The sequence below is a fragment of the Balaenoptera ricei genome, chromosome 5 (genome assembly GCF_028023285.1).
Source record: "Balaenoptera ricei isolate mBalRic1 chromosome 5, mBalRic1.hap2, whole genome shotgun sequence".
In the NCBI taxonomy this organism is placed as follows: Eukaryota; Metazoa; Chordata; class Mammalia; order Artiodactyla; family Balaenopteridae; genus Balaenoptera; species Balaenoptera ricei.
This window is the reverse complement of record NC_082643.1, coordinates 81,122,363-81,148,911: the sequence shown is the minus strand read 5'-3', so window position 1 is coordinate 81,148,911 and position 26,549 is coordinate 81,122,363. Positions and strand designations below refer to the sequence as shown.

At 37.6% G+C, this 26,549-nt stretch overlaps 1 protein-coding gene across 1 annotated transcript in view; it reads left to right on the top strand.

Annotated features, from left to right (window-relative positions):
* Positions 1 to 21,492: 21,492 nt before the first annotated feature.
* Positions 21,493 to 26,549, top strand: part of DTHD1 (death domain containing 1) — a 74,272-nt gene continuing 69,215 nt past the window's right edge. Inside the window, exons 1-2 of the mRNA XM_059923839.1 lie at positions 21,493 to 21,763; positions 23,703 to 24,318. Of these exons, the coding sequence (XP_059779822.1) occupies positions 21,493 to 21,763; positions 23,703 to 24,318 (887 nt within the window). The remainder of the gene's footprint in view (positions 21,764 to 23,702; positions 24,319 to 26,549) is intronic.

Here is a 26,549-nt window from a genome sequence, read left to right as displayed (position 1 = left end):
CTCTGGTCAAGGTAAATTAAGGCCATTATATGTACATCGTTTTGGTGGCCATGAGATTTCCAAGGTCCTTTGGATCTCTGACTACTGAGAGTATAACTAACTAATGGACCCAGCTGCTAAGCTTTGCTGAATTCTCATAGGGCCACGCCTTCCCACTGGCCTCCAGCCAGTCACTGAGTGTGGCAGCAATACTAAGCCAGGTCTGCTCCTGGGAGACCAGAAATTCCTCTCACAGTAGAGACTCTGGCTCAAGACCTACCAGATGACGATGATGAACTTTCTTTAGAACTGCAAGGCCCATCTAGAATCAATACTTCTCTCTTCTCTCCCTCCCTCCCTCCCTCCCATCCTTTCTTCCTTCCTTCCTTTCTTCTTCACCCAAGGTCAGACCAAGCCTCTCCCAGCTCCCTCCCCTTTTCTCTCATTGGAAGTTCCCCTGAATATATTTCTAGCATGTTTAATCTGGTATTGGTATTTGCTTCTTGGAGGACATGGAGTAACATGAGTGCAAAAGAAAAAGGTCAGTACCCTAAGAAAATAAGATCTAGCACCAGAAAGTGAAAAAAAGGAAAAATTAACAAACAGATGATTAATTTAGAAAAGCTGACCTTCATAATTTTATTACACCACCAAAAAAAAAAAAAAAAAAAAAAAAAAAGCTGCCTGGGTATTAATTCTAGACTTCCTTGTTTACAGAGTTTCAAGATAAAAGTTGTTTTGTTTTTTTTTTTACACTGAGTTTATGAAGTTCATATACCATGCCCTCCCTCACAGAAGCCAGGCTGTGATGGGGAGCCCTCTAATTAGAAGGGGAAAATTCTCTTTTCCTGAGACCACACTGATGAAGACTCAGAGGAGCCACTCCCATTTCATATCTCCCTACCTTCTTGTTCACATCCACTGGGCTTTTGGCTGGAATGAAGCTATCGCTTGGAGAGTATCCTGTGAAGGGTATCAGCCTTTCCCAGGTCCCAGGAATCCAAGTAGGTAGTGAGACATTTGCTCCTGCTGTTTACAATGTAGCGTTGAATGGACAGGCATCTATTCTAGTCCAAAGCACAGCTGATATAACATTTGAATAAAACTGTAGGGGATGTTAAAAGATAAATTGAGGCATATTAAAAATTTTAAGAGTTTACGTGGGCAAAAATTGACTCAAGTCAGGGGGGTGTCAAATCACAAGTGGTTAGGAGCACTCCATAAACAAGAGCCAGGGAAAGACTTATGTAAAGAAAGTGCAGAAGCAAAGAAAGGAAATTATTCGATTGGCTATAGTTTAAAACTTCGTTGGCTATTTGTGATTGGTTGTCCTTAGCTTTTTGATTTCATAAACTTGAGGCATTTACAGGCTTAGATTTGGGTTGGCTTATGTAGCCGCCATGGCATTAGAGCCCCCTCAATCTATTGGCCTCCTTCTTTAATTTAACAGAGATAAGCTAATCCTCATTTCTTCAACTGCTTTAACCTGTATTCCTGCTTCAATAGAGGTTATCAGTAATATGCATATCTAAGTAAATACTTTATTGTCCTAAAGTCGATTCTTTTCCCATAATATAATGTTCCAATACTTCCACTAAATTTGATACAAGAACCAAGAAGAAATTTTGATACTTTTTCAAAGCCTCTTTTGGAGAACTTGTTCATTATTTTATTCCTCTTTACATAAATAGCTGTATGCTAAAATCATCTAGGATTCAGTATTAGAAGTGTTTTCTACCTTCTTTCATCTAAAAATGAGAACAGTAGACTTCATCCTGCCATGGCCTTGGTGGCCAGGAAGCTCAATGTTAAGTTCAATGCTTAGGAATGATCTTATCTCTTTTATAGTAATTTATTTTCTTTTTTTCATTGAATGATTTCTAATTTTTCTGGTTTTATTTGTAATGATCATATATTCATGAGTTTATTTTAAGTACCCTAAAATATTTGGATTTTGGTGGGGAGGGAAATACATAGGCTATAAAATTTTAAATACTGTATACATTCCAAATGTGCATCTATTTACAAAAACACGCTCAGGAAATGGACCCTAGTCAAGCATTTTCTCTCAAATTAGATTTGAATGCTATATATCACATAATGAGCCTTTTAAAGTTCCCAGAACTCAAAATTCCATCCAGTGGTCTGACATCATGAAAATGAATCCTTCACCAGTCAAAAAGAGCTAATTCATTATGGGAAAAAAAAAAAATGATGCTAAAAAGACCTACAAATGTCTTAGTCATTATAGTAGTTTTGTGAAACTATAACCAGTTTAAAAAACACTTTTTTTAAAATACATTGTATAAAACAGATACCATCAACAATGGAGAATACTCTTAGTTATTATTTGGAACTAGAGGAACCTGTTTTGTTTCAAGCATAACTGTTAGCAATTACTTTATTCTAGCAGTCAAGGTAAACAAAGCTATCAGATCTGAAAGAATTTGGTATTAACTTAATTGTGAAATATCAGATAGTCTTTACATGCTGCAACAGGTGGGGAACTGGTCTTTTACTTGTAGCATGAAGATAAACTCCAAACAAAAATACATAATAAAGGCAGATTATATAGTATTAGAAATTATTTATTTAAGTCTATCTTAAAAAGCTTGCCAGCTAGCCTCTCCTAGTAATCTAAACTACATGAACAGGATATAAGTCACAGACTTTAACATCAGCTACATGAAGGATGGGACTTGTGTCTCCCAGTGCCTAAAAGAAGACCCGACACACAATAGATGCTTAGTAAACATTTGTTAAATGAATGAATATGTTTGTAAGTTATCTTGCTCAATTTAGGGTTTAGAATTGAAGTAATTAGCACTCACAAAAATGGATGGATTTTATTTATCCACAGTGCATGGAACACATTTTAGAATGTGTGTGTTATTATATATGTATATTTAGATGTCAGTGATATTTCCGGTCTAGTACACAGTCAAGGTGGTTGCTGTTGTTTTCTTCTAAAATACTAAAAATGAACTCTCAGAGATCCCTTGGGTGTGAGCTTACAAAGTGCTATAAGCTCTGCTTAATCTTGATACCGAGGCTCTCCAAAGAATATACCTCTCAAAACCTCAAAAGGAAACAATATTTTACATAGCAGACACAATCAGTCACAGCACAAAAGCAGCGTTTCTCTGAAGATTTATGAGAGCTCCAAAGGCTTTGCATCTGAAAATGCAGCTGACAGGGGCTGGAAGTAATTACCTGATATTGTATACCATTTTTGTATCCAAGAAAATCATTTGAGAGTAAAGAGGGGAAAACTGTCATGTTGGCTATTAACATAGAGTAGTAGAAATCCCAGGATCCCTAAGAGAAGAAGCCCGTGTGAGAAAAACTATTTCTTTCAGTGCCTTGCATGTTGTAAGTCAGAATGCTTAAATTTTCATTCAAACTCATATCCGCAAAGTTTTCTCTGGGCCAACCAAATTCAATTATCCACCAGCCTGAAAGTTTCAAGAATTGAGCAGAAAAATGTCATTGCTAAAAATAAGTTGATATATAACCTAGAGGTTTTTGTTTTGTTTTGTTTTTTAAGTTCAAGACGGCTGCTTCACAGTTCTTATCCCCACGGAAACAGGATGCGCTTGGTCTCACTAGATGGTGAGCGAAAAAACGACCTCCCTGTTGCTGCAGCTGCATCCCTGGGGATGGTTTCACCAGGAAGTTCTCCTGACTTCTGCACTCTTGGTTCACCTGTGGTTCCACTGTTCTTTCTACAAGTTGGGGACTTTGCAACAGTTTTGACGTTGCATCTGAGGATGTCTCAAGTTATTTATATTTAACATCCACCATTCCACTTGCCTGCCTGTGCTATTTGCTGTGTCTTCCCTTTGCTTTCCTTGTCTAATCCATAGCACACACTCTTTTAAAACCAAACCCTGTTTAATACATAGCTAGTTTGCTCTTTAAATTTGTGGTTTCCTTTGATCCTTATCAAATGCAATGTTTAGTCGCTCCTACTAGATTTTTAAGATCCACAGGAACAAGAGCTGTCTTTTAAGCCACCCAGAGGATTAGGACAATGCTTAGCATACCATAAACCCATAATATTAATTGATGGGTGGGCAAATGTCTCACATCAGCGTTCCTTTCTCTGTAATATGTAGACATACAGGTCAATTGTCCTTATATTTATTCAGCAGAGATTTGGTCATAAATACCTGGTTTCTATCCAGTATATTATCACTGATCTTGTCTTGCTGCTTGTGCTAGTCATGGCTCACAAGTGATGTTGATTAAAGTTGTCCCCAAATGGGTCACAATATCTATTATTGGCCCAAATTTCACAGCCAAATTGTAGGGAGGGTATCACCACTACCATATTGAAATAGTTAACATTGTAGGGAAGCTGAAGCTGTATCCACATAGCAGACTTTCTCAAGAATTCACTTTCCCTATTATATTCTGCTTCTTTATTTTGTATCATACAAAAGGGCATTGCCACAGCTGCTGGAGTAAGTAATGGCTCAAAACATCAGTCTTCAAGGTCATGCAAATACACTACTGTTTCTTCCTTTGGACAAGGATAAAGTTTTCAATTTCTGCAAAAATCCCCTGTATACTTAAAAATAGCCCTACCATGGATCACCTCTTCCTCTCAAAAAAGCATATTAAAGATAGTTTCTATCTTTTTTTTAATTCCTAGCATGCCCCCTGCTATCTCTCCTTGAAGCGCTCCACTTCCTGGATTCTTAAGAATAAGGTTGTTTTCCAGGTTTTAAGATTACAGCTTGTTGCTGAAATGAGAGTAAGTGAAGTACAATAAAATATTTAGGAGTCTAGTACTTAAAAAAAAAACAAAACTAGAATTTCTTAATGAGGATATTTTGAATATTGAGAAAATGCATATTTAAAATCTTCCAGCTTATCTCAACAAGCTAAACTCTGAGGGCCCCTGTACTTCCAGTTATTGGATTAGTAATTCTCAGTTCTTTAGAAATTGCTCCATTTTTACTATTTTAAGCTATCATTAACATTTTGAAGTTTTAACAGATGAAACTGTGGTTTTTAAAAGTACCCATACAGAGGACTCAGTTCTTCAATGGATGAATACATTACTTCTCTTGTACAGTGAAATAAAAGAAGTCCTCTGGTCTTGATCATTCTGGCATATTTCTCCTAGTACCCCCAGTCCCTCTTAGGACATGAATAAGGCACTGAGGGATTAACTTTTTCAAAACACAAGGAAGCCACTTCCCATACAGAGGCACTGATTTACTGTACCATTCTGTATAATCAAATGAATTCATATAGCATCTTTACTGAAATGCAATGAAATCATAAACCTCCAAGCACCTGGTTTATTTTCTAGGAGCAAACTTAGACTTTAGAAAAGTGCAAACCAATTTAAGACTAAGGAGAGATCACAACCATGTATTTGCAGCAAAAGGGAGTTTGAGAGAGGTGGTGGGGAGGACAAATTGGACTATACTATATAAATTAGAGTTTTCTTACCCCCATCTCCACCTGGACAAAACGGTATATTGCATTCACTACGTATTATGAGTTTTGCTTTTAAACCAAAACTAATATTCTGAAGCAATATCTAAATATATTAAAAAGTATAGACCTGATTCTAAGACCTGCTTTTCAAACAGCACTTTTAGTGTCTTTGTAGGTAGCAACCAAGAGTTAAAAAACGACCCTCATCTTGTGTTAGATAATACCACAGAGAGTATTTCTAACTTCAGCTTTAGCTTCTGTCTACTGGCTAGACCTATTTAAATTTCCTAACCTGTTTAATGAGCTCCAAAAATAAATGTATATTATAGAGAAAACTGAAACACACTCACTCTTTACAGAGAAATGACACAGAGAGGGCATTTATGCAGTATGTGACCTAAATAACCCAAAGCAGATTTAATTCAATATGGGAGCCTGGGATTAATTACATTGGGGCCATTATCTGGGTCTACCAGCAACTGTAACAGCATCTTTAAAAGGTGACACAATCCTGGATCGCCTGTGCCCTAACAAAGACTGAGCCCTTCTTGGGAATAGAAATGAATTCATTTTTGTTCTCAATTTTTAAAAAAAAATCAAATGAAGTTTCCTTAACATTTTAAAGCTAGTTATAAATTAAGAAATGAATCAGTAAAAAGCAAAATGATGCATTTCTGACAGTGCTCAGAAAAACAGATAAAACTGTTCCCGATGATAGCACTTCACTGTGTAGACCGAATGCATAGGCTGAGAGGTACCTGGAAAGGCATTCCATAGAAGCTTCAACTTTACCATCACAGATTCATTCTTTAAAAATTCAAGTAATCCTGGTGAGGAAACACACACCTGCCAAGACTCTAGCATAAATGGGTTTATCCAAGTGATTTTTGGCAGACGATTCAAGGCAGCAAACGAAAAACAACAACATGGAAGATATGCTTAAAGGGAGAGGTGGGTGGGAAGCAGGGCCAGAAAGGAGATGCCAATGATTATTTCATAATAAAAATGCTTGCCTAGGGCCAGCTATGGTTGCTCCTCCTACCATCTGCCACTCACTGAGATGCTAGGGTGCCCTGAACCTGCTGATGAGAGCAATGAGGAGGGGAAGTGAAGCAAAAAAGAAAGGTTGATAACAGTTTTCAGATATCAGACCTGGTTAATATCTGTAGTGGATACAAATAATCTAACACAGCAGTTGATAGCGTAAGATCAAATGTGTCAAGATAACAATGGTCTAAGAGGAGAGAAAGTTGTGGTTCTAAGGAACTCGATACTTTCCATTTGTAAGGAATTTTACTTCTGAGCAACAAAGACACATGAGGATTCAATGTGTACAATATCTTTCTCTGAGTAATGATGGACACTGGTGGGGGGAGATCCTGAGGTGGTCTCAGCTCATCCATATTTAGTTAGAAGAGTTCAATTACTTCTGAAAAGCAGCAAATTGGGCACCACTCAGCATCCTTTCCCCACTTTATAAAAGAGTGTCCATGATGCTCAGGGTATAGTTCATGCTGAAGAATTTGTTTCTTGCAAATTTATTTTTGCAGTGTGAGGAATAAGACTTCTGATCATAATTCAACTTTCAAAGAGATGAGTCTTGGTATGATATGTCCAGGAATAAGTTCTCTAAGAGATATCAGAGTGTGGGTAGAAGGACATTCTGTGGAGGTGAGGTCTAGAATAGCACAGTCCTATTCCTTTGGTGGATTTCCTTGTGACTGTCCAGAGGAAAGGAGGGAAACTGGAGGTGAACTTAAAGGTACATGTAGTGTCAAAACATTATCAGACCCTTTTATTTTTTTTTCTTTTTTCTTTCTCTTTTTTTTAAAAAAAAATATTTTTCTTCTCTCATCTATTTCTTCTTTCTCTTTGCCAGAACTATGCTTCAAATTTCTAATCACACCCTGGTAGAGGTCAAGCCATGAGGAAGGTATAGAAACACATTCTCAATGCTGGGATAGCATGCAGTACACAGTAGCAATGCATCTGGCACACCCTCATTTGAAAATCTGTCTCTGAAAATTTTGGCAGAGAAGACGACTGTCTAGTTTTCATTTCACACAAAAACTTACTTCACTGGTTTCATGTCATAGGCCCATGACTGTATAAAGAGTCATAGTTTTCATAAACACAACAGTGACTCAATAGAGAAGGGTTGCAAACTATAATCCAAACACTGATAGTAATTTCAGAGGCCACTAATGTTGTTAAAAAGAGAGCTTCTGCTATCCAAATAATTCAATAACACAGTTCCTGACACCCTGAACAAACCATTTTTGTTATATAGTGACTGTAGAACTTGCCAATAAGAACTTTCAATACTAAACTTTCAGGTATGACAAAACATATCAAAATCAATAATTACCATAATTTATTGGTAAAGATTGGGAATTTGCTTAAACACAAAGGAATGAAACTATCTCTGCAAATATATCTGCTATAGTTTTCAAATCTGGTGACTTAGTTTCAATCAACTCCTTTACTTCTACTTCTCATTAAGACATAAAAATGGCAAAAATGAAAGTCTCAAATCTATGAGTAAACTGCTCCATCACCATTTTTGTTGGCATAATTTTTAAATGAGTTTTTCAGTTGTTTTAATTTGTATGTAAACCATTATCAAGGAGTAAGTTGCCTATGTGGACCTTATTTGGAGCCCAATATTTAAAACTTGTGCAAAAAATAAAAAAGCATTTGTAACTTTTGAGACCATTGGAAATTTGAATCCTGATCAAGTATTTGATGATAGTAAGGAATATTTTCATTACTTTTTTAGGAGAATATTATGATGATTTTTTTTTTAAAGATTTAATTTTTTATTTATTTTTGGCTGTGTTGGGTCTTTGTTGCTGCGTGTGGGCTTTTTCTAGTTGCGGCGAGCAGGGGCTACTCTTCATTGTGGTGCATGGGCTTCTCATTGAGGTGGCTTCTCTTGTTGCAGAGCACGGGCTCTAGGTGCATGGGCTTCAGTAGTTGTGGCACGCAGGCTCTAGAGCACAGGCTCAGCAGTTGTGACGCACGGGCTTAGTTGCTCCACAGCATGTAGGATCTTCCCGGACCAGGGATCGAACCCGTGTCCCCTGCATTGGCAGGCAGATTCCTAACCACTGTGCCACCAGGGAAGTCCCTATGATGATTTTTAAAGAAGAACTTGTGGGTTGTTTATTACATTTCATCATTATCTTAGTCATCAAATATTTGTTGACCTTCTGCTATACCAGGAACGCTGTGCTCTAGATGAAGTATTTGATATCGGGCCGTTACCAGGTGGTAATTATTCCACCTCTGTTTGAATATCAAGCCCAGCCCATTTGACTGCTTCTAACCTAAGTTCATTCTTGAACACTTGCTACTGAATTCCAGGCTTTTTCAATGATAAATTACTCATTACAAAGTCAATAGAATATGTGTTAGCTGTTCTGAAGTAACCCATTTGATATGACTATGTTATGTCAACTTTAACATCACTGCCAAAGACCTGTAGTAAATGTAACATTTGGCCTCAGTTCTTTTTAAATATGTGAATTTAGTTTATCTCAATGTAATACATACATATATATATATATAGATTTTTAAAAAGTAAAATAATATGACAACACTTTGAGGAGAAGCAACATATCCTTGCCCCTTGCCCTCCTTCCAACCCAAGTACCCAAGGATGTGCCAATGCCCTCCAGCCAAAGGCCACCAGGAGCACACCTGCAATTGAACAGGTAGGGCTTATTACTCATTTCAGTGAGGGAGAACTCACACCATGGGGAACCTCAGTTAAAGGGTGTTAAAAGGGACTTATTATAGGATTGGGCTTTGGTGGTGGGATTTTGGGAAAGTTTCCTGCCCTGGATTAAATGCTGTTTAAAAGTGGGGATGATGCTATGATTGGGTATCTCAGTAAATCTTACCTATAGGGATGGAAGACTAGAAATATGCTCAAGTTAGAGTTGGTAAGAAGGAGACCTCACTCATATTAGTTGGAATCTGGAGATGTTTAGTATTTTGTGGCTTGCATAATACTCATGTCTCATCTGGGTTTAGACCTGATAATAGAATGGTCTTTATTTTGCCTTGATCCATCATAGTCACAGAGTAACCTTGCCTGGTATTGATGTTCTGTGAAATTCTTTTGTTCAACAGGAAAACACTAAGGTTTAGCTGTGTGTCAGGCCAGCCCACAGCAACAAGGCCTTGCTGGTAGTACTGGCCTTGCTCCTACAGGTCAGGAGTTGCTTTTCTCTTTTCCACATCTTTTCCTAGAGGCAATCATATTCAATTTTTTTTAGCAGTTTCTTCTTGGAACTTACCTCCAGATTCCTAAATATTAATTTCCTTTTATATTGAAATATTTGATTTATTTTTAAATATAGACTTCCTCCTGTAGAAAAAAGCCTTTTGCTCTCATATCCACCCTACAATACTCATTCTCCATATCCATGCCTTCTGTACCTATCCTGCTAATGTATTTGTATCACCAGTTTTAATTAAATTAATTATAGATATTTTATGTATTATGGCTATGTAAATATTATTCATAGCAGAGCTAAGCAGTTCACTCTGGTTATATATCCTTTTTTAGAATTTACTTTTATTGATTGTCTCATTTTTTTCATTTGCTCTTTAGCAATAATTCCTCCCCCAATTTCTCTAAGAGTTGCAAAACTTCTCAAAATGGTTAAAACATCATATAGTTCTTCAGCTCCACATCTGCCACTTCAGGAAGCTTCCTGGACTGCTCAGATGATGGCTGCAGTCTGGACTACATTTTATGCATTGATTTACTTCTCTCCTTTGCTGGATTTTCTATTTCCTGACTTTTTTCTTGTGTTACTGCATTACTTTTGGAAAAGCTAGATCCCTTAGTAGTTTCTCAAGAAAAGGTACACAGGAGACAAAATTTTTTGATATTTGCATACCTGAAAATGCCCTTTCTCTCCCTGCACCCTTAAAAAAATAATATCTTACTCTTTTTTTCTCAGCTTATTGAAACATAATTGATGTATAACACTGTGTAAGTTTAAGGTGTACAATGTGTTCTTTTGATATACTTTTATACTGCGATATGATTACCACCATATCCTTAGCTAATACCTCCATGGCATCACATAATTACCATTTCTTTTTTCTGTCCCTGCACACTCGAATGATACTTTGGAGAAAATAGAATTCTGAATTAGAAAGAGGGAAATCTCAGAATACTGATGTCACAACTCTATTATTTTCTAGGCCTGAGTGTTATTTTTAACAAGTTCAATGCCCGTGCCACAGGTTCAGACTCCGTGGAACCAGAGAGTTGGCAGCACATGCAACACCTTTGGTATTTATGCCTTCTGTCTTTTTCACACCTTAATTCACTGGAAAGCATCCCTCACACCAAGTTGAGCCATGTGGCTGACAGGGTATTGGTGCTCCAGCCAGGTGTCAGGCCTGAGCCTCTGAGGTGGGAGAGCCGAGTTCAGGACATTAGACCAGTAGAGACCTCCGGGCCCCATGTAGTATCAATTGGCGAGAGTTCTCCCAGAGATCTCCTTCTCAATGCTAAAACTGAGCTCAGTTCAAGGACCAGCAAGCTCCAGTGCTGGAGACCCCATGACAAACAACTTGCAAGACAGGAAAACAACCCCACCCATTAGCAGACAGGTTGCCTAAAATCATACTAAGTTCACAGACACCCCAATACACACCACTGGATGCGGTCCTGCCCACCAGAAAGACAAGATCCAGCCTCATCCACCAGAACACAGGCATCAGTCCCCTCCACCAGGAAGCCTACAAAACCCACTGAATTAACCTTATCCACTGGGGGCAGACAGCAAAAACAATGGGAACTATGAACCTGCACCTTGCACAAAGGAAACTCCAAACACAGTAAGTTAAGCTAAATGAGAAGGCAGAGAAATACACAGCAGATGAAGGAGAAAAGTAAAAAACCACCAGACAAAACAAATGAAGATTAAATAGGCAGTCTACCTGAAAAAGAATTCAGAATAATGATAGTAAAGACCCAAAATATTGGAAATAGAATGGAGAAAATACAAGAAACGTTTAACAAGGACCTAGAAGAACTAAAGAGCAAACAAACAATGATGAACAACACAATAAATGAAATTAAAAATTCTCTAGAAGGAATCCATAGCAGAATAACTGAGGCAGAAGAACGGATAAGTGACCTGGAAGATAAAATAGTGGAAATAACTACCACAGAGCAGAATAAAGAAAAAAGAATGAAAAGCATTGAGGACAGTCTCAAAGATCTCTGGGACAATATTAAATGCACCAACATTCAAATTATAGGGGTCTCAGAAGAAGAGAGAAAAAGAAAGGGACTAAGAAAATATTTGAAGAGATTATAGTTAAAAACTTCCCTAATATGGGAAAGGAAATAGTCAATCAAGTCCAGGAAGTTCAGAGAGTCACATACAGGATAAATCCAAGGAGAAACACGCCATGAAACATATTAATCAAACTAACAAAAATTAAATACAAAGAAAAAATATTAAAAGCAGCAAGGGAAAAGCAACAAATATCATACAATGGAATCCCCATAAGGTTAACAGCTGATCTTTCAGCAGAAACTCTGCAAGCCAGAAGGGAGTGACAGGACACATTTAAAGTGATGAAAGGCAAAAACCTACAACCAAGATTACTCTACCCAGCAAGGATCTCATTCAGATTTGATGAAGAAATTAAAACCTTTACAGACAAGCAAAAGCTAAGAGAATTCAGCACCACCAAACCAGCTTTACAGCAAATGCTAAAGGAACTTCTCTAGGCAGGAAACACAAGAGAAGGAAAAGACCTACAAAAACAAACCCAAAACAATTAAGAAAATGGTAATAGGAACATACATATCAATAATTACCTTAAATGTAAATTGACTAAATTCTCCAACCAAAAGACATAGATGGCTGAATGGATACAAAAACAAGACCAGTATATATGCTCTCTAGAAGAGACCCACTTCAGACCTAGGGACACATACAGATTGACAGTGAGGGGATGTTAAGAGATATTCCATGCTTATGGAAATCAAAAGAAAGCTGGAGTAGCAATTCTCATATCAGACAAAATAGACTTTAAAATAAAGACTATTACAGGAGACAAAGAAGGACACTACATAATGATCAAGGGATCAATCCAAGAAGAAAATATAACAAATGTAAATATTTATGCACCCAACATAGGAGCACTCAATACAGAAGGTAAATGCTAACAGCTATAAAAGGGGAAATCAACAGTAACACAATAATAGTAGGGGAATTTAACACCCCACTTTCACCAATGGACAGATCAACCAAAATGAAAATAAATAAAGAAACACAAGCTTTAAATGATACATTAAACAAGATAGACTTAATTGATATTTATAGGACATTCCATCCAAAAACAACAGAATACACTTTCTTCTCAAGTGCTCATGGAACATTCTTCAGGATAGATCATATCTTGGGTCACAAATCAAGCCTTGGTAAATTTAAGAAAATTGACGTCGTATCAACTATCTTTTCAGACCACAACGGTATGAGACTAGATATCAATTACAGGAAAAGATCTGTAAAAAATACAAAAAAATGGAGGCTAAACAATACACTACTAAATAACCAAGAGATCACTGGAGAAATCAAAGAGGATATCAAAAAATACCTAGAAACAAATGACAATGAAAACACGATGAACCAAAACCTATGGGATGCAGCAAAAGCAGTTCTACAAGGGAAGTGTATAGCAACACAATCCTACCTCAAGAAACAAGAAACATCTCAAATAAACAACCTAACCTTACACCTAAAGCAATCAGAGAAAGAAGAACAAAAAAATCCCAAAGTTAGCAGAAGGAAAGAAATCATAAAGATCAGATCAGAAATAAATGAAAAAGAAATGAAGGAAATGATAGCAAAGATCAATCAAACTAAAAGCTGATTCTTTGAAAAGAAAAATAAAATTGGTAAACCATTAGTCAGGCTCAGCAAGAAAAAAATGAAAAAGACTCCAATCAACAGAATTAGAAATGAAAAAAGGAGAACAACTGACACTGCAGAAATACAAAGGATCATGAGAGATTACTACAAGCAGCTATATGCCAATAAAATGGACACCTGGAAGATGTGGACAAATTCTTAGAAAAGCACAACCTTCCGAGATTGAACCAGGAAGAAATAGGAAATATAAACAGACCAATCACAAGCACTGAAATTGAAACTATGATTAAAAATCTTCCAACAAACAAAAGCCCAGGACCAGAAGGCTTCACAGGCGAATTCTCTCAAACATTTAGAGAAGAGTTAACACCTATCCTTCTCAAACTCTTTCAAAATATAGCACAGGGAGGAACACTCCCAAACTCATTCTACGAGGCCACCATCACCCTGATACCAAGACAAGACAAAGTTGTTACAAAAAAAGAAAACTACAGCCCAATATCACTGATCAAGGTAGATGCAAAAATCTTCAACAAAATACTAGCAAACAGAATCCAACAGCACATTAAAAGGATCATACACCATGATCAAGTAGGGTTTATTCCAGGAATGCAAGGATTCTTCAATATATGCAAATCAATCAACGTGATACACCATATTAACAAATTGTAGGATAAAAACCATATGATCATCTCAAAAGATGCAGAAAAAGCTTTTGATAAAATACAACACCCATTTATGATAAAAACCCTCCAGAAAGTAAGCATAGAGGGAACTTTCCTCAACGTAATAAAAGCCATATATGACAAACCCACAGCCACCACTGTTGTCAATGGTGAAAAACTGAAACCATTTCCTCTAAGATCAGGAACAAGACAAGGTTGTTCACTCTCACCACTATCATTCAACATAGTTTTGGAAGTTTTAGCCACAGCAATCAGAGAAGAAAAAGAAATAAAAGGAAGCCAAATCGGCAAAGAAGAAATAAATCTGTCACTGTTTGCAGATGACATGATACTATACATAGAGAATCCTAAAGATGCTACCAGAAAACTCCTAGAGCTAATCAATGAACTTGGTAAAGTAGTAGGATACAAAATTAATGCACAGAAATCTCTTGCATTCCTATACACTAAAGATGAAAAATCTGAAAGTGAAATCAAGGAAACACTCCCATTTACCATTGCAACAAAAAGAATAAAACACCTAGGAATAAACCTACCTAACGAGACAAAAGACCCATATGCAGAAAACTATAAGACACTGATGAAAGAAATTAAAGATGATACAAATAGATGGAGAGATATACCATGTTCTTGGATTGGAAGAATCAACATTGTGAAAATGACTCTACTACCCAAAGCAATCTACAGATTCAACGCAATCCCTATCAAATTACCAATGGCATTTTTCACAGAACTAGGACAAAAAATTTCACAATTTGTATGGAAACACAAAAGACCCTGAATAGCCAAAGCAATCTTGAGGGAGAAAAATGGAGATGGAGGAATTAGGGTCCCTGACATCAGAATATACAACAAAGCTGCAGCAATCAAGACAGTATGGTACTGGCACAAAAACAGAAGTATAGATCAGTGGAATAGGATAGAAAGCCCAGAGATAAACCAAGCACATATGGTCACCTTATCTTTGATAAAGGAGGCAATAATATACAATGGAGAAAAGACCGCCTCTTCAATAAGTGGTTCTGGGAAAACTGGACAGCTACATGCAAAAGAATGCAATTAGAACACTCCCTAACACCATACCCAAAAATAAACTCAAAATGGATTAAAAACCTAAATGTAAGGCCAGACACTATAAAAATCTTAGAGCAAAACATAGGCAGAACACTCTATGACATAAATCACAGCAAGATCCTTTTTGACCCAACTCCTAGAGAAATGGAAATAAAAACAGAAATAACCAAATGGGACCTAAAGAAACTTAAAAGGTTTTGCACAGCAAAGGAAACCCTAAACAAGATGAAAAGACAACCCTCAGAATGGGAGAATATGTTTGCAAATGGAGTAACTGACAAAGGATTAATCTCCAAAATATACAAGCAGCTCATGAAGCTCAATATCAAAAAAAACAAACAACCCAATCCAAAAATGGGCAGAAGACCTAAATAGACATTTCTCCAAAGAAGATATACAGATTGCCAACAAACACATGAAAGGATGCTCAACATCGCTAATCATTAAAGAAATGCAAATAAAACTACAATGAGGTATCACCTCACACCGGTCAGAACAGCCATCATCAAAAAATCTAGAAACAATAAATGCTGGAGAGGGTGTGGAGAAAAGGGAACCCTCTTGCACTGTTGGTGGGAATGTACATTGATACAGCCACTATGGAGAACAGTATGGAGGTTCCTTAAAAAACTAAAAATAGAGCTACCATACGTCCCATCAATCCCACTACTGGGCATATACCCTGAGAAAACCATAATTCAAAAAGAGTCATGTACCACAATGTTCATTGCAGCTCTATTTTCAATAGCCAGGACTTGGAAGCAACCTAAGTTTCCATTGACTGATGAATGGATAAAGAAGGTGTGCCACATATATACAATGGAATATTACTCAGCCATAAGAAGAAACAAAACTGCATTATTGGTAGTGAGCTGGATGGACCTAGAGTCTGTCATACAGAGTGACGTATGTCAGAAAGTGAAAAACAAATACCATATGCTAACACATATATATGGAATCTAAAAAAAAAAAAATGGTTCTGATGAACCTAGGGGCAGGACAGGAACAAAGTCACAGACGTAGAGAATGGAGTTGAGGACAAGGGGAGGGGGAAGTGTAAGCTGAGATGAAGTGAGAGAGTAGTACTGACATATGTACACTATCACATGTAAAATAGCTAGCTAGTGGGAAGCATCTGCATAGCACAGGGAGATCAGCTCGGTGCTTTGTGACCAGCTAGAGGGGTGGGATAGGGAGGGTGGGAGGCAGACACAAGAGGGAGGGGATATGGGGATATATGTATACGTATAGCTGATTCACTTTGTTATACAGCAGCAACTAACACAATAATGTAAAGCAATTATACTCCAATAAAGATGTTTTAAAAAAAAATCCAATGCCTTCTGATTTAAGTGGGAACTTTTTTCCTTCTTTGGAGGCCATTAGGATCTTTGTCCTTGATGTTTTGACTATTCATGATAATATGACCAGTTATGATTTCTTCTTCTTTTTTTAATCTATAGTTTTGATATTTTTCAGTCTGGAATACAAAGCCCTTCATCTGAGAAATATTCTTATATTATTTCTTTGATAATTTCTTTCTGTTTTCTTTTTCTAGAACTCATATTAATTGAACCACCTAGATTGAACTATTAAATTTCTTAACCTCCTTTTTTCTTCCCCCTATTGTCTCTGTTTTTTGTTTAACTCTGGGACATTTCCTCAACTGCTTCATTCTACCCATATACAAGCTTAAAAAATTCCTGTTATATTTTATTTTCTATGAGGTCTTTCTCATTTTCTGAATGCTCCCTTTTTTAGGAAAATCTTTTCTTACTGTGTGGGTGCATTATCTTCTCATATCCTAGACTTTAAGAGTGTTAATTATAGACTTATTTGATATTTTCTTCTCTTTCCTGTATTGGCTCTATTTTTTTCAAATTCTTTATTTGTGTTTGCTTTAGTCTTCAGCATTATATAAGAGGCTTATTTCAAATGCCTAACCCCGTTGACTATTATTCGATACTCAAAAACGAAGCATTAGGGACACTTTTTGGAAGCTTTACATACATAGATAGGGCTTCTGATTGGGTGCTTCATTATTGATGATCTGACAAGGGCAGGGTAATCTATTGAGGGTGGGGAGAAGGGGGATGGACCCTAAAAGTTTCACTATGAATTGTTTTTTTTCTTGGGGTATTCAGTTACTCTAGAGAACAAACTTCTAATCTTCTGCCTGAGAGGTTACACTTGCTTGCCCCTGTTCTTGGGGCTGAGCAGAAGAATAGAGTGGGACCTCACTTTTTAAAATTGTAGAATTTCACTTAACCCTTATGTGTACAGTGGCACTTCCTTCTGGTTTTCTGCTCAGCCCAGGCCTCCTGCCTCTGCTGCAGTTTTTTCATAGAGAACATCTCTAGCTTCCAATGGGTGGGAAAGAGACTGTTGCCTGGCTATTTGGGGCAGAGGAGAGGGATTTCGGTATCTACCTGCTCTCAAAACTGAATTGGAACAAAACTTGTTTACAGAGCCAACTTCATTCTCACTTCCAGAGCTACTGGTTGTCTCTAATTCCTAGGCCCTCCTGAAATTCCATGGCAAGAACCAGCCTATTTTCCACCATAGAGGGACTCTCTTTACTCAATTAGGTCATTTACAACTTGTCCATCTGCTTTTGATCTTCCAAAAGTTTGTTGACATCTTTTCTCCATCATATTATCACCCATTTTCTTTGTCCTTTGTAGTTTATATATTGTTTTATCTTCTACGGTGGTGTTTTAGGAGGAAGCAGAAATAGAATATGTATTTAATCTACATTGTTTAACCAAAAGTCTTAACTTTGATTTTGACCACCTGCTTTTTAAAAACATTTTAATTTTTAAATTTTTTATTCATCGGCTACAAACTTTTATTTATACTGTCTAGTTAAATGTAAAAACATTTTTAAATTGATATGCGTATTGAGAATTTTGATATTTAATTTGTATTTTCCCAGTGCGATAAGTTATTGGGGAAAACAAAAACAAAACAACCATTTTGTGTTCTCTTTCTACTCATCATCCAGTTGTGAGAGCTTGCTCTAAACAGATAAAAGACTTTCAATAAGAGAGTTACCAAACGGAGAAAAATTAATCTGGGCTGACTGCACCAAAGTCTGGTGTCGGAAACTACACAGGAACTCAAAGAAAATAACAAGATCAGGTAACAGGACTAATAATGTTGCTAACATCTGACTTACCCACTGCTCCCCACCATAAACTCCATGGAAAGTAGCCCAGTTCCTTACACTTAAAGACTTTATTGTCCTTCCCTCCTGACTCGCATCAATAGACTGTTCAGTCTATTGCAAAGTTTTATTTCTTCAGCTGGTAAATGAGTGATTATCCTACTTACTGGAATTTTCTTTCTACTCACTTTGATGCTTTAATATGAAGAACTGCTGTCTTTTCAACCACATAATGTTTTGTGTGAATTCAAGACTGCATACTAATTCCTTTAATGTCAGTGGAAGCAGAGAATTCTCAGTAAAGAAAGTAAAAGAAAGTATTAGTAGTCATAATAACGAGTAGCCACAATGAAGATGCTAATCCAATGTTAAACCCATCACGATGAATTTTTTTGCAGTTAACTTCCGTGGGTGTCACAAATCTTGATTGCAAATGTCAGTTCTTTCCGTGGTTAGTGACATCAATTAATTGAAAACAAGATGCAGGAACATGCAGATGCTTGTTTTAATGAGTAAACGCAGCGTGGCCTGTGGTAGGTCTCACTTTGCAAATATTACATATTTTGGGGAAGCCAGACAGAGAACAAGTTTAGACTTGAGGATAGCAAATGTCAGTGAGGCTGAGGAAGAATGTTTGGGTTTTTTTTCCCCCTGACCTGAGAAAGAATTTTCCCACATCTGTAGAAGGGAATAAATGTATATTGGTCCAGTGATTCAGCATTTCATTATCAGTTTCATTCAATACTTAAAATGTACATGGTGTAAATACCCCATCGATCTCTTCTATTTCCAGATAGGGATACATTCACTATCTATTGACTGATGACATTCAAATATGCCAATATTATTCTGACTTCTAAATTTCTAACATATTCCAAAGAATTGTCCTGTGTATCTCAAACACAACAAATCCAAAATTAGTCAAATTACCTACCAATCAAGCTGAATGGTTTTTTTTCTAAATTCCTCAACTCATGTTGGTTTACCATCTGTTCAGTCACCTAAACCAAAATTTTTAGTTATACTCCATTACCAAGCACAGTTCTATACCAGCAGCCAATAAATACTTCTCAAATAAGTAAATGAATGGATTTTCAGTGCTTTCTATTCCTTTTCCTCTAACTGATGATTTAGCAAGTTCTGGTTACTCTACTTCGAATCCCCTCTCAAAGCATCCCCTTCCCCTGCCTGCACTGTTGTTGTTCTAATATGGGCCCTCAAGTCACTTAATTCTTGTGTCTCTACCATTTAAACCATCTGCATTCCTACAGCATAGACTTGGCTATATATTTACTTGGTTCAAAAATATTTAATTTCTCTCTTTTGTCTGCAAAACAAAATTCCAGCTGCTCCTCCTGACTCTCCATAATTATTTCTCTTGCCACTTCCCAGACTTATAAACCCTCTTCTAGAGCCATCCTTTTCCCTTTTTGATCACACGGTGCCATTTCCTGCCTCCCTGCCTTTGATGATATTATTTCCTATGCTGGAATGTTCCTTCCCTCTGTTGTCAAGCCTGCTCAAATCCTGCTCATCATTTAGCTCCTAATTTAAACATCTCCCAGGCCTCCAATCCGAATGAAATATTTACTCCTCAAAGCTTTGGTGGTACTCTTAATTCATACTTCTGCTCTAGCTCTCAACACAGTCTGAGCTGATTTTAGTCATCTTTTGAGGTGCCTGCCTCTCTCCGAAGTCTCTCTGAAGTTCCCAGCATGTAGAGAGTGCCTGGGCCACAGCACATGCTATAGAAAGTTTTCAGAATCGGCATCAAATTAAAGCCACGTAGGCATTATAATGTGAATTACACATATATTTCAGGCGTTAAAAGGAACAGAGGTCACTGAAAAATAAGATTTCCACTAGAGAATGAGGCCGCACCCCGGACCTCACCCTCACCACCCCTCTTCGTACCGCCCCTGCTTTCCTTTTCCTTCAGCCTCTGCAGACCGCAAGCAGCTGGGGCAGTATTTACGCCTGTGGTGGCATTCGTTTTCTATTCCTTATTCACTGGGTTTGTGTTTCCCCGTCTCCTCTTTCAGGTGTCTTGAGTGTGGCTCTAAGAAGCCCAGTGCTTAAGATGAGATAAGGTGATGGCTGTGGGCAGGAGGGATTCAGGCTGTGCTTTGGGAGCTTTCATTTCATTCCAGGGCCCCCGAGAGAACACGAGCCCGTCCGGAATGCACGGCCCTCTCCCTCCGGTGCTGTGTTCTCCCTTATGAGAGGAGGGGATTGCAGAGGAAGAAGCAGGCTGCTCTGGGTTTCTCCGCGGACCCCGGGGCTCCGCCCGGTATCAGGTCCTGTGACGCCATGGTGTCGTATACAATGTGCCGACGAAGGGGCCAGCAGCGGTGAGAACGTGCTGTGACTGAATTTTAATTATACATGGTGAAGATTCCTTGCTAGTTCAGAGAAAGCCACTCTTCAGGTTTGCTTTCTTTTCGTGGAGGAGCATTTTATCTAATTAGAGAGAAATGATCAGAGAGGAAAGAGGCCAAGTACCTATCTCGATCTCACTGCAGACCTGCCATAGAAGAAGGTACTGATTAACCTAACCGAGCAGAGTGGTAATAGACTGCTCCAGCAGAGTAATATTTTTAAAATTCTTTATTCTAAAAATGTTCTATGCTAACTAGAGAGAATTGTAAAGACGCCCACATGTAACCATATCCAGCTTCAACAATTATTAACTTACAGCCAATCTTATTTCATCTATACACTGCTCCCACACGCCCAGCTTATTTTGAAGCAATTCAGACAACGTATTAGTTCATTCATAAGTATTTTTGAGTTTCATATAGAGTTATTATTAGCAGTATTATTAAAAGAGTTTACCTTTGATTAATATACTCCTCATCCTACCACAGAATCCATATTTTGTTGCCTCAAAACTTGAAAAGTATATGAGGCTTCCATAGTATATCAAAAGTGTAAAACTTACATGGAAAGTGGGATTGTGTGAGCTAACTCCACCCCTGTGGTTAATCTATTCTGTACACAGTGGCACCCATGGTGCAGGAACGCCCCTCCTTTGGTCACCTAGTAACTTTTCACTGGTCAACAAGAAGCTGAATAAACTATTATGTTGCAGGAAAGCGCTTGGCTAGCTGACTTGGATCATCTCCTAGATTTTGGAAGAAAAAAACCACAGCCAAGCTTGAATTTGCTAAACCTTTAGGCTTTGCTGTTAGGAAACATTCCACCTGTGGAGCATAAAATGGATACAGAAGACATAGGTTCAGGTAAACTAGGCCAAATATTGAAGCAGATTTGGAGAAAAAACCTGATGCTAAAGCAGGCGCTCCTGGGTGAAGACCATTGTGAAGGGGCTGGCGGGGCCACTTGGATAGCCACAGTGGTCTTTCTGGGTCAAGAACTCAGTGGGGCCCTTCACCAACTCTTGGAACACACTGCAGGGACTCTGCGCTCCACCTGCCAGCAGCTGTATGTACTGCTTGACAAAGAGAATCATTGTACCTGGAGACAAGGCAAGTATTTCCTTTATTCTTTCTCTAAAAAATACCGATTGCGTAGCCACTGTGAGAGCGCTAAGGAGCATACAAAAACCGGGATAGAGTCTCTGTCCACAAGGGACCAACAATTTAACATGGGAAATCAGTTAAGGCAATTGCACAATAATGCAAGGGACTTTGAGGCTAATTCCATTAGAGACATAAAAATGAAATGTGTTAAGTCTTCAGAAATAGGTGAGATTCCATTTTTAGAGTGGGGAATTTCACTAGCACAAATGCAGTATCTAACCTGAAGCTTAAGGAATGAATTGGATTTATGCAGCCAGAAACTGGGGGCCTTAAAAGAGCATTCCAGCAGAGATGTTATTAGTAGGACCCAACACTTAGAAGTAGGAAAATATAGGCTTAGTGTGAGGCAGGACAAGCAGTTTTTTCATATTGGAGTATGATACTCTATTTTTAGGCTTATTTGAACTTGAACGTGTTAATTGAAAAAACACTGGGAAGAATGGGGTGGGATTGGATATGAAATTAGACTCCCCCACACACACGAAGTGGGGTGCAGGTTCTTGGGAATAGGGCCAGTTATGGATGCGAAATACAGCATGGAAGGAAGAACATGGTATCTGATGTCTATGATCTCAGACAACAACAAGTTACTCTAGATAAGAAGATAGGTAGCATCATCAAATCTAACTCTAAATAATGTAGTGTCAAGGCGAGCAGGCAGGTCTCATCAATCAGGAATCCAGATAACATTAAGAAATTCAGTCTAGAGGGCAGATTGTGGACATGAGGGAAATCTGTCCAAAGGCAGCATGACCTAGAGACCATCAGCTGGATCTCATAGCCAGGAATGGAATCTCTGGAGAGAACTGAATGTAGTCCTAGGCAACACAAATGATCATTCATGGAAAATGATGATGACTCAGCTACCGGAATAGGAGTTCAAAATAAAGACAGGGTCTCAGATACAAGACAACAAAACAAGTTGTCAGAACTGGAGCCCAATGATAAGGCTAGACTAGTTAAAGGAAGATTTACTGATGATTTTGAAAACACTGAGCTATAGGGCCTTAAATTACATATTCCTGAGTTCAGAATTGAATTCTAAAGATTGCAGAGTTGCTAAGCCTGTAAGAAGCCATCAGGTGACCCCAGCTGTGAGGAGAGGAGGAATGAACAAATAGGAAAATAATAAGAAATGGGGATGGAGTGAGAGATTATATCAGATCAGATCATGGTGAGGGTTTACACCAGAGCAAAGAGGCTTCACTTGGTTTATTAGTCCTTGAGTAGCCAGGTTCTAATCAGAGAATTGATATAATTAGAGCTATTCTTTGAAAGACTCATTTGAAAATTTCCAGTCATCACAAGTCCAGCAGGAGAAGTAGTATAAACCTAATCCAATCATAATAGCAAACAAAGTACCCAATAAAATACAGCATCTGCATCAGCAGAAATAATGTAACTATGGTATGCCTGCTACCCAAGTCTCATCTGGAGAGCTCTGCTAAACTTTAGGTGAATAATTATATGTGGATCATTGATAAACTGTATAGTACATTCAAAGAAGAAAAACAATTCTCAGAATCATACCAAATGAGGAATGACTAAGGGAGATGTTGACTTCAGTTGAATGGCATCTTATGAAGGGGGGTCATGATACCTTTCTGCCAATATTCAAAGCATTTTCACAAGCAAGAGGGATTAGATTTAGTCTTTTCTACTATGTTAAAAAGCAATTTATCCCCAACTTCTAGATGTGTTAAAAGAATTACAGTTGTGCAAATGACTTCTTCAGAAGGGAGGTAGGCTTAAAAGCCTAGTAAGGGTCTTTGTAGATTTCTAGGGTAATTTCTCCATATTTCATTACATGTCAGTGGAGAAACATAATTTGGTTTAGTTTTGTATTTACTCTTTTTAATGTGTCTCTGTGTGTATGTGTGTGTAGAAATCATTGCATTCATAGATTGCCTCATGAAAAGAAGTGAATATTTGGGGAGCACTGCTACATTTCTAAAGAAAGAAGAAAAGGAGATGTGTAATTTATGCGGCATGCATGATGAATGCACTCCACTGCAGACAATGTCTGCCATTCAAGATATCAAAGCAACAGACATTGCTGCAAGAGGGGAACAAAATGTCATAGAAACAGCTACTGTTTCTCCCACAAATGGAGAGGAAAGTCATTACACAAACCAGGTCCAGTTAAAAAAAAATAAAATACATAGGAGTTCAGAACTAGTGGGAAAAGAAAACAATACATCATTGAAGGGAGATGTAACAGGGCAAGAAGAGTCACAGAACAAAATGTTCCCAGATAATGCAGTAAATGAAGATGATAAACAAATAGAACACATGACTATTGAGAACATAAATGGCAACAGGGAAGAGACGCATGACATAATCCAGACAAGAGAAAGAGAAATTCAGGAGACCTCAGAAAGCCAAAGTGAAGAGATTACCACATCCTCAACAACATGTGATATCTCCAGTAAATATGTGAATAGTCCTCTTCCCAGTGATTCAGAGACTCTAAAGCAAAAGAATAACATCATGGAAAAGGAGTAAGTAAATACAATGTGAGAGGTGCTTGTATATTCCTGCTTATATGTGTGTTTCTACTTGTATATAAAACAATATTTATACACTAATAAAATTTTATATCTATATTTCAGATCTCCAAAAGATATTACAAATCAATAATTCAGTTTAAATTATTCCCATAAAAATGTTTATGGCTGCTATTACTAATATTGTTTGTTTCTTAGTTTCAGGGTAGTTTCAGGAAAAATATTAAAGGTTTCTTTAAAGGAAGAAAGAATTGACTATATAAGAAAGTAGTTAAAATGAACAATTGTCAAGAATATGGACACTTCCCTAAATCACTACTCTTTAGATTATCATAAGAAAAAACTAGGAGACTGCAGAGTTCAAATATTAGAAGAGAATTTCCCAGCCTCAGATTTATTTTATTTATATCCTCAAATGAATTCTCACATTTATTTTATTTATAAATCATCATAAATTCTTAACCCGTGTCTGTAGAACTCTGGGAGGGCTCATGGATAAGCTTCGGGAGGTTCTTAAAATTGAATGTATATTTTCACACCTATTTTGTCTCCTTGGAGATGGTCCAGAGCTTTCACCAGATTCTCAAAGAGCCCATGACTTCGAAAAAATATATTGAAATTGACTGATCTATTTTGTGAATTATCTCCCCTATACAAGGGGATAATAATCCATAATTGTCCAAATAAAATAAAATATTCACAAGCCATATTTTCACAGTAAAATTAAGACCCTTAGAAGGTAATGGGGAATAATAATAAAAAAAAAAATCATTGGCTTGGGAGACAGACAGACTTAAATTTATCTCCTGTTTTATTACTTACTAGTTCTGTGACCCTGGGCAACTTGTTTCATTTCTTAGCCCCATTTTCTTATTTATAGAAATTATTGCTGGGATTATTTGGTAAGGTCAAATGAGAAAATCACCGAAAGGGCCTAGTACCTTGTTGCTTGGAAGATGTTCACTCTCAGCTAAATATTAGTATGTTGATTTATTTCACCTCCAACAACCCTCACTTTCTCCACCTCTCACACACAACCAAACTTCACTTATCCCGTGTCTGCTCTTTCAGAATACAATACCATTTCCAGGACAACACCATGAATGAGTCTATGATCTCAGGCAAGTCATTTTGCTCACTTTGACCTTAGTTGTCTCATCTATAAAATGAAGAGGTTGAGCTGGTTTAGCTGTAAGTTTCCCTAAATGTCTAAAAATCTAATGAATTCTATAGATGTCATAGCAGTGATATTTAGCCCGTGAAAGACCCCCCTGGTTTGAAAGGCTTACTGCCCCTGCAAAACAACTATTAAAGTAGTCAATATGCGGTTGCCCATTTCACTTGAGAAAAACATTAACACTTCATATCCTCACATTCAGAAATGACTCAAAGCATCAACTAATGAGTCATTGCTGAACCACTCCCTCTAACACCTCCTTTAGGTGTTTCCTAGTTAGTGATTTCCTCTTTGTGTCATGCAAACCAATTTTGCTTGGCTTGCATGTTTCAGAAGATGACTACTCATTGCAATTCCTCAGACTAGGAAGCCATCATGCCACAAGAAAGATGAGAGTCATAAACAAAACCTAGCTCACAATCTGTTGTGATTCCTCCCTGGAGAGTGTTTTGAAAAAAGCCTATCTCTTCCAGGGTAGTTGTCTTAGTGTATACAAAGGGAAACAACACTAGAATAAATCAATGTGATTATTTTAGTGGCTGGACTAGATCTATCTGATTAGGTCTAGGGGAAATGGAAGCATTTACAGGGCCCCTTGCCCTACTTCATCTGTCAGTCTTTTGCAAGAAGAGTGTATTGAGTTGGGTTTCCAGGGCACAAAAGAGAGTCATTTTTAAAGTTATACAAGACTGGATCTGTAGTATCCCCCCAGCCTGAGAGCAAGAGACCAAGAGAATGAGAGTAAGACCAAAAGGAAGGAAGGAAGGAAGGAAGGAAGGGAGGGAGGGAGGAAGGAGGAAAGGAGGGAGGAAGGAAGGACAGAAGAAACTGAGGGGAAACATATATAATGCAAAAGAGGTAAACACACGTTCTACTGACTGCAATTTGTGGCTTTTATTTGGATCCAGATAAAAGAAACTAATTAAAAACAACAATGGGAAATTTGAACACTGTCTATTTTATGATATTAAAGATTTAAATTAATTTATGAATAAAGTAATGCTATGATGATTAAAAAAATACTGGATCATTGTATCCTATATTAAAC